At 37.5% G+C, this 8,181-nt stretch overlaps 1 protein-coding gene across 6 annotated transcripts in view; it reads left to right on the forward strand.

Moving 5' to 3' along the window:
* Positions 1-7,742, forward strand: part of CDC7 (cell division cycle 7) — a 50,688-nt gene extending 42,946 nt beyond the window's left edge. For all 6 annotated transcript variants that reach the window (XM_075936506.2, XM_089780527.1, XM_089780528.1 and 3 more), the window contains exons 11-12: positions 3,332-3,481; positions 5,764-7,742. In XM_075936506.2, the coding sequence (XP_075792621.2) occupies positions 3,332-3,481; positions 5,764-6,161 (548 nt within the window). In that variant the 3' untranslated portion in view covers positions 6,162-7,742. The remainder of the gene's footprint in view (positions 1-3,331; positions 3,482-5,763) is intronic.
* The last annotated feature ends 439 nt before the right edge of the window (positions 7,743-8,181 follow it).

The following is an 8,181-nucleotide window of genomic DNA, read 5'->3' on the forward strand; positions in this document are numbered from 1 at the left end:
ACCCTGCCCTGTTTATGCTTTAAAAGAGAGATTGTATGAAACTGTGTTTGATTTCAGAGAAAACATAATTACCACAGTATGTTTGCAAATATTCTCAAGACAACAGGAAAAACTGATGCAGATCTTTGCAGGCATCCAGAAATCAATGGAAATTAGATAAATAATCTTAATATAGTTAATAGTTGAATAATCAATATTGCTTCTATTCAGGTTCCTCTAATCTCCACAACTTTTACTCCTAAGTACCAAAAGTCAGGGTTCAGACTTCAAAAAGCTTTTTTTTTTTTCTTCTTGAGATGCGTACTTATTAGGTTGTCAGTTAAAACATACACTCTGAGTTCAAAATTATCTGAAGATAAAGACCATTATAGCCTAGTAGTTCAAAGGAAAAAGATGGTTAGTCTGTAAATAAGACCACTGATGTAAATACCATGGAACGGAGTATGTTTATGTGAAAAGTGAAAGGCAGTATTCAGTGAAGAAATTGAAAGGTCTGATAGATTAAATATAAAAGGAAATGCAAACACTCAAATTGTAGATTAAACCATTGAGAGAAACTAGTTTTAAGGTTGAGAGATGCTTCCTAAACCTAGTTTTCCCAGATTTATTTGTGTGGCCTATGTCAGTTAGGACTGCATCCACAAAGATATTAGGTGTTAAAACACCTAACCCCTAAATGCTCTGCTGCCTAGTGGACTCCTCTGTTCCATGTTAGGTACTTGGCCTGAAGAGAGTTAGGCATTTAAGGGAGGCATCACCAGAAGACAGCAAATGGAGTGAGAAGCCAGCTAAGCTAACTAGCCATAAAAAGCAGAACTAAAGGGTGGACTTTAGGTCTAGATCTTAAATGTCTAGGTACCATTGAACTTCCACTGAGATGGGCCTTACGTGCAGCTCCTTCCCTCAGGTTTTCTCATCCATGAACCTTCTTCTGCAGTTAGATGCCTAACTCAGGTGAGCCACTTGAGTATCCAGTGTCCTAACAGCTGAACCCCAGGCCTTTCCACCTCCACACCTCACAGAAAAAACAACTTCTGTAATACCCAATGGTTGGTGGTTAAGGCACTTGTGAACTTGAGTTGTAGGTTTAAGTCAAGCAGTGCAGGGACTTGAACCTACATCCCAAGTGAATGCCCTAAGTACACAAACACTTGCCAACCTGTAACCTATTGGAACTGTTCCACTTTTTATTAAATATTAATTGTGACTTGAACCTGGCTCTCCCACATCCCATGTGAATGCCCTAACTGTTTGGCAGTAGTCAATTGCACGCTCTCTCACACTCTCTGAATATTTATTTATACAAAGAGCAACAGTTTCAGCAGGAAAGATTCCCACCTCTGGATAGGGTGGTTAGGTGGTATGCAGTTTGAGAATCCCTGCTGCTTTAAAGATTAGAGCTACAAAGGTATTTAAGTGCCTAACTGCTTCTTTAGGTTTCTATGTCCATAATTTAAGTGTCTCTGACACTCTCAAAACTTCCACTCAGCTGCTGCCTAATCCTGCAGATAATTAAATTTCTACAGGTCAACATTTTCTGGGATATTTAAATGCTGATGCCACCACTAAATTAACGAAATAATCCAAGTGCTAGCTCAAGGTCTGAAACAACATTCCCAAAGAAAGCATATTCCCATAGATTGGAACACGTATCTGTTTGCTTAGAGCACTCACCTGGTATGATGGGCACTGGATTTGAAGCAGGGACTTGAATCCAGTTCTCTCATATTCGTTTTGCGATCCTCTGTTAGAGTGTGCAGAAGTGCAAAGTACCACTTTGCAACTGTTTGCCCTTAATTAATCTGTTTAGCTATTTCTTCATTAAAAAGTTTAACTGCATTAAAAAGTTTGGCAATTTCAGTTAATTTACATATTCAAAACACTGTAACAGCTTGTTTGTAAATGAAATAATTTGACTCAGATTGGTGTAATATTTTCTACAAAAACATCAACCCCCCCCATGAAAATTGAATTACCTTGGCCTTTAAAAAAAACTGTTATTTTTTTCCTCTCTAAAGCACCCAAAGAACACTTCAACCCCTTTTTTCCTTTCCCTAACATCCCTCAAATAGGTGAGCCAAAAATGAGAAAATCTGTCATTAACTCTAATGCTGAAAGTTTCCATCATGTTTGAGGTCCTATCCCCAACACACACACTTCATACTCTTCATAAAGCTATGAAAATGATCAACAACTTCTAACTGCTACATTTCTTAAGATGGTTCCTTTTTCAGGGGATTTCACATTAGAGCAGGGATGGGCAATAACTTTTTGCTGGGGGCCACACCGGAAGGGGTGGGGCCAGGATACTTCCCTGCTTCCCCACCCACAGACCGTGATTATTGTTTCCCCCATGGCACCCATGGCCCTAGTGGTGAGAGGAGAATTTGTGTGCTACCCCTTTTGCCCCCCAGGCCAATCAGACCTTGTGGGCCGGGGAGTGTGAAGTGGCGCTTCTAAGTACTGCATGCTTCTTGCAGAGTGGGGCAGGGCAGAGGAAACATCACGTGCTCCCCCAGGTCAATCAGGGCTTGGGGTGGGGGAGCATGCAAAGTCTCCTCCTGCCCTGCCAGGAGTGTGTGGCACTTCTAAGTGCGCACTCCTGGCAGGGTGGAGGAAACTTCATGCTCTGTCCCCAGGTCCTAATTGGCCTGTGGGTGGGGGAGCGGCAGGATCATCCACTTGGTAGGCTGGATCCGGCCCATGGAGGCCCTTTTGCCCACCCCTGTGTTAGAGTTAAAGTCTTCAGTATAACACATCTATTTGGAATTGCCAAATTATCCACTGCTACAGAAAAATAATTACCTCAGTTATTTAATTATTTAGAGTGAGTACTGGCTGTATATTTTAACTCTTCTTTTCCTCAGGCAATTTTTAAGATAATCTCTAGAGCATGTGTTATTACTAACATACTTTTAGTTAATGGCTGTTGGCAACACTGTAATCAAGCAGTCTAGTTTTTTACCTCCTCCCCCACCTGAAAAGCTTACTGGTTAGAACTAAATTTGCATATTATGTCTGCACACTTAAAACAAGCATCATACTAAAGCTTGATCCTGCAAACACTGAAGTACATTCCAACTGTACTTAAAGTGTTCCATAAGTCATTGGAACTATTCATATGGGTAAAGTTATGCACATGCTTAAGTGCTTGTAGGTCTGGGACTAAAACTGTTTAACTTCAATTTTAACCATGTAGATTACATTTCAGCTAAATAGATAATTCATTATATTATTTCTTTTGAAACTTTGCTGGTCATGAAAGGTTACTTTAGACTCCAGGTGATAAAGTTGTGCGTTCTTTTTTACTAAAGCTTGTTTTCTATTGTAGCAATTGACATGTGGTCTGCAGGAATCATATTCCTTTCTTTGCTCAGTGGACGGTATCCATTTTACAAAGCAAGTGATGATTTAACTGCTTTGGCACAAATCATGACTATTCGTGGATCCAGAGAAACTATTCAAGCTGCTAAAACATTTGGTATGCAAGTTGTTAATTACACACACAAAAAAATAAAAAAAAGTATATTTAGTTTGTACAAATCACTTTAAAGTTCTACTGACATGTTTATATCTCTAAATTCAATGTAACCAACAAATTTTAGAGTAATAAAATATAAGTAAATTCCAATTTGGTAGCGTGGAATAAGATGCTAGTAATATTCTGATGCAAAACACAGCTTTAACAAAACAAAATGTCTTTTCTATTTAATCGTCATAATTTGCATTTATATAGAGCTGTTCATCCTAAAGAATTCTCAGGAATGCTTACAAACTATATATTGCTCTTGGCTGAAATGCACCAATTTTGGGAATGGCATAGGAGTCATTATATAATTGTTCTATAGGAGTTTGCTTCAAACATTTGAATTACCATCCTTAATACTGTAGAAAGTGTCCTGGAGGTTTAAATGTGACTCAGAATATAGATATTGTAACTATTAGTTTTGTTTTTTTTTAAAAAAAGCCATTAGAAATATTTGGGATTTTAAAAAAATTCCAATGGAGACACGGGGAGGTGGGGGGCATACAAGTAAACATTCCTCTTCATTGCAAAACTCAAGTATTGCAGTATTTAATATCTAAAAATACAATTGACAGCATTAATTTTCATTCTTTAAACTGGGAGATTCAAATTATGGAAAACAGCATAAATAAAGGTAGATACATTTGGGATTTTAATGTTTCTTTTATTATCTAAGGCAGTAGTTGCAAAATAGACAAATTAGTTAAAATATGTTAAAGCTACCTATTTTGTGTAGGGATATAAAATCCCATTCAATCCGTTAACCTGCTAATCACTTAAGGGGGGGCATGTGGGGGCTGCTCCAGCCAGGCTGGAGTGTTGTGCCTTCTTCTCCCTGTTACAGGCAGGAACTGCTCTGGCTAAGCCAGGCTCTCTCCCTTGGAGTGCTGCCCACCTGCTACATGGCAGGCCTAGTTCCCCTCTCCCCCGCCACCTTTCCTACCATGGGCGGGGCTGCTCTGACTTGGTCAGGCCACCAGTTAACCATAATCTATAAGCATCAACGGGTAAAGGTGATGCTTAACGATTAACCATTCACTCCCTACTTTTGTACACATCGCGATAAAACCAAGCTTTTCAAAATCATTCAGTGGGTTGATTTCTGGCTGTACCTTTTAAGAAGTGTACCTCTGGATGATGTGGAGTGTTGCTATGGGTGTCCTTGCTTAGTTTAAATAAGAGCTCTCCTTTCTCATTTCCTACAACTCCAGAATGCCACTCAGCTATTTTCTATGGGACCAGTAGCTGTGTAGCCTGCTGTAAAATGTCAGCATAAAAGCCTCCTGACTACCAAGCAGTGCTTTTTTTTTGTTTACAAAAAAACGGTGTCGGTACTCCAGGGGAAAAGTTGTTGAGCTCTGGCTGGAGATGCTGGTACTGCATACCAGGCAGTACCATCACAAAAAAAGCACAGCTACCATGTATATAAGGAAAGTATTAAACAGAAAAATTGCAAAAGCTAACAAAAGGAGAGTAAAATGTTAATGGTTCTAGTTTCTCTCAAGTTATATGAAAAGTTAGTTATTTGCCACTTCACAAATAGCCAAAAAACCCAAGTATGAGAGATCTTTATAATTGTTTTCTTCAAATGTACTTAACATAGTATGTTATCCAAAATACAGAGAGCTCAGTATATTATGGAATCGCTGGCAGTGTGTCCATGACTGAGTTGAGTTTTACACATAAAGCAGGGATTTACCTACTTTATGTATGAAAAATATTGCTTATCCTCCCCAAAATTACAGCATTTACTCTTGAGTACAGAATGAATTGAGACTTAATTTAATTGGTTTAGTTTGTTGCAATTAATTTTTCCACCAAAGTGATCTTAATATTGGAATAATAGATACTTCAAACTACCTTATAGTAAACTCACAAGTTTTCATTTAGATGACTTTTTGTAGGATCACTGGTAATTTGTTCCCATTTTTTTTCTTAAAATGGTATGAAGAATAATGTGTTAGAGAATATCATGTAGAACTACTCTTTCAAAATGGCCACCAGATCTCATTGTTCCCAATAGGGCCATGGCCACAGGATGCTTGACTCAGCTTGCAGGAAACCATGGGAGGCAGTGATTAAAAAAATAAATTAGGAGGATTTTTGAAAGAAGGCACCTTACCCAAGGACAGTCTTTCAGATGGTTCAAAAAACCCTCCAATTATTTGCAATTGTATATCGTGTGTACTAAAACAGTTTACTAAAACTACTTACGATTAACAGTATCTTCCTCATAGGCAAATCAATATTGTGTACTAAAGAAGTTCCAGCACAGGATTTAAGAATACTCTGTGAAAGGCTGAGAGTAACAAATAGCAGCTATACTAAAGCAACAAGCAATGTACACATCAATCCTTTATATGAACCTGCTTTGGCAAGTGACACAGACAACAAGGTAGAGTTTTCTCCCCAATCAAGAAGCACAAAAATCGAGCATCTGAAGAATAACTGTGATGAAGGTGACAATGACTTAGAAATCACAACAAGAGAAAAGGCAACTGATTTGAAAGGATGGGACAGAGTTCCTGATGAGGCTTATGACCTACTTGATAAGCTACTAGATCTGAACCCAGCCACAAGAATAACTGCAAATGACGCTTTGCTGCATCATTTTTTTAAAGATATAAGACAATGAAAAGACACCCGATTTCATTATTTCCTTGATATTTGCTTCATATCAATATACTAAATGTTTGCTCACTTTGAATTTATTTCTCTCTATGGCATGGCATCTGCTTTTTTTGTACTGTGTGGAAGAGATTTCTTTAAAAAAAAAAACACAAAAAAACCCAGAAATATGTTTCTTGTGGAGGATGGTTGGCATCATGGAGAAAAAGAATATGGAGCATTTCACCTTTTAAATCACAAATTCAAGTTTATTTCTTGTTACTGGTGATGGAAACGTCAATTTATGGTTGCAGTCCAACTGCAGAAGACAAGTGTTTGGTATCTGAGTGTCAGCAAGGAAGGGTATTGGTAATGCAAAGATTGAATAAGCATGACAAGTGACATACTTTACCCCCGCCCTCCCCAGGTGATTGCTGAAGCTCATTGGTTATTGGAAAGATCTGTCTGCTGTACCTGTTCTGTGAGGAAAGGGACTTAGTCTTACTAAGGCTGTCAATATTAATTTTCATAAGTGGCAAGTCAATTTAATTGTTTTAAATCTAGTAAAATTTATAACTAATCTTTCCTGTAAAATAACTGTGTATTACTCAGTATGGTTATATAAGGAAATGTTATATGTGACACTTTTGATTAACCTACAATCTTTTAGTATTCTGTCCACAGGAATACATTCCCTTTTTTTTTCCTTCTTATGACCCATTTACTTGTCCCATTTATCTAGTGTCTTGTCCTTTTTGTATTGGGACAGCTTAGGTACATTGGTACTGGCCATAGTTGGTCTGTCGAAGTCATCCCCAGATTATACTTTGTTTTATATAAACCTCTAATCTAGGAGTCAGGCATTGTTTTGATTGTGTGCCCACCAACAGAACAAGTTTTCCAAGAAAAATACCTTCCCCATTCTACTTGGGAAGTGGGGATTAGCACAATTGCTTGTATTGAGCACAACCTGTACTTTTTCAACTAAAGTAACATGGATAACTGTCAGTGCACACCTCACTGATTAGTTCATGTGGCATGTATGCATATCAGTATGACTGTTTTGGAAATTTTTATTTTCACAAACTATCCTTTGAATAAAAGTTTTGCTTTTATAACTTGGAAAGATTGTGGTAATAGCTTAAAACTGTGAAAAATATTGGTAAGAAAGGGACATCCTGAAGTACATGTCTCTGCAAAAAAATTATATATTAAAATGCTGATATTTCTTGTGTTCTTACATAAGTCTCTCCATGATGGGAAAACAGTTGAACTGACTTCACCATAGTGCTGCTATATTCAGGGGTCTGTTAATGTTTAAATCTAGAGCAAGTTTTTCAACAGAGTTAAAAGGAGCTATTAGGTTGCTTGTAAAAAGTGCTCCAGGATGAAATTTGCCTTAAACTATCTCAGCCTAAAAGCAAGTCTTTAATATTTCAAATTTACTAAAGCAGATTTAATTATTTATTTGTAAATATTGCTTTGTTTTTAAAGTTGGATTCATTTTTGATATCTTAAAACTCAATGTTTAATTTGATAAGTGAGATAGAATATAAGATTTGTAAAATACCTACTGCCGTTCTAAATATTACACTTTGTATGCAGAAAAGTAGTTCAGAGGTGATTTTTTTCTCACAGATATAAATGAATCAATAAAGCTGTGTTTGTGGAATGATTAAACACTGAAACCAAGTTGAAAAGCATGAATCACCAAAGCCATTTATTAGGTGTGCACTTGCACAGCTAAACAATCCAACTCACAAGGAAGTCAATTGGAAAAGATTTATGGTATGTACCACTTACTTTCCATTGACACTTGGGGCCAAAACTTTGGTAAGTTAATCAAAGACCATGCTGAAAGTGTAGAGTTTTGTGGCAAAAGACTGAAGAACAATTTATGTGCGATTCCAGTATAATAGCAGATTGAGCTGTTGGCAGCAAGAGTAGTCAACAGTGGGTCTGTCATAGTACTGAGATGGGTTTAGGCCACAGGTGGGCAACAATTTTTGATGAGGGACCACTTCAAGATTTTGGAAAGTAGTCAAGGG

The sequence above is a fragment of the Pelodiscus sinensis genome, chromosome 9 (genome assembly GCF_052426305.1).
Source record: "Pelodiscus sinensis isolate ZL-2025 chromosome 9, ASM5242630v1, whole genome shotgun sequence".
In the NCBI taxonomy this organism is placed as follows: domain Eukaryota; kingdom Metazoa; phylum Chordata; order Testudines; family Trionychidae; genus Pelodiscus; species Pelodiscus sinensis.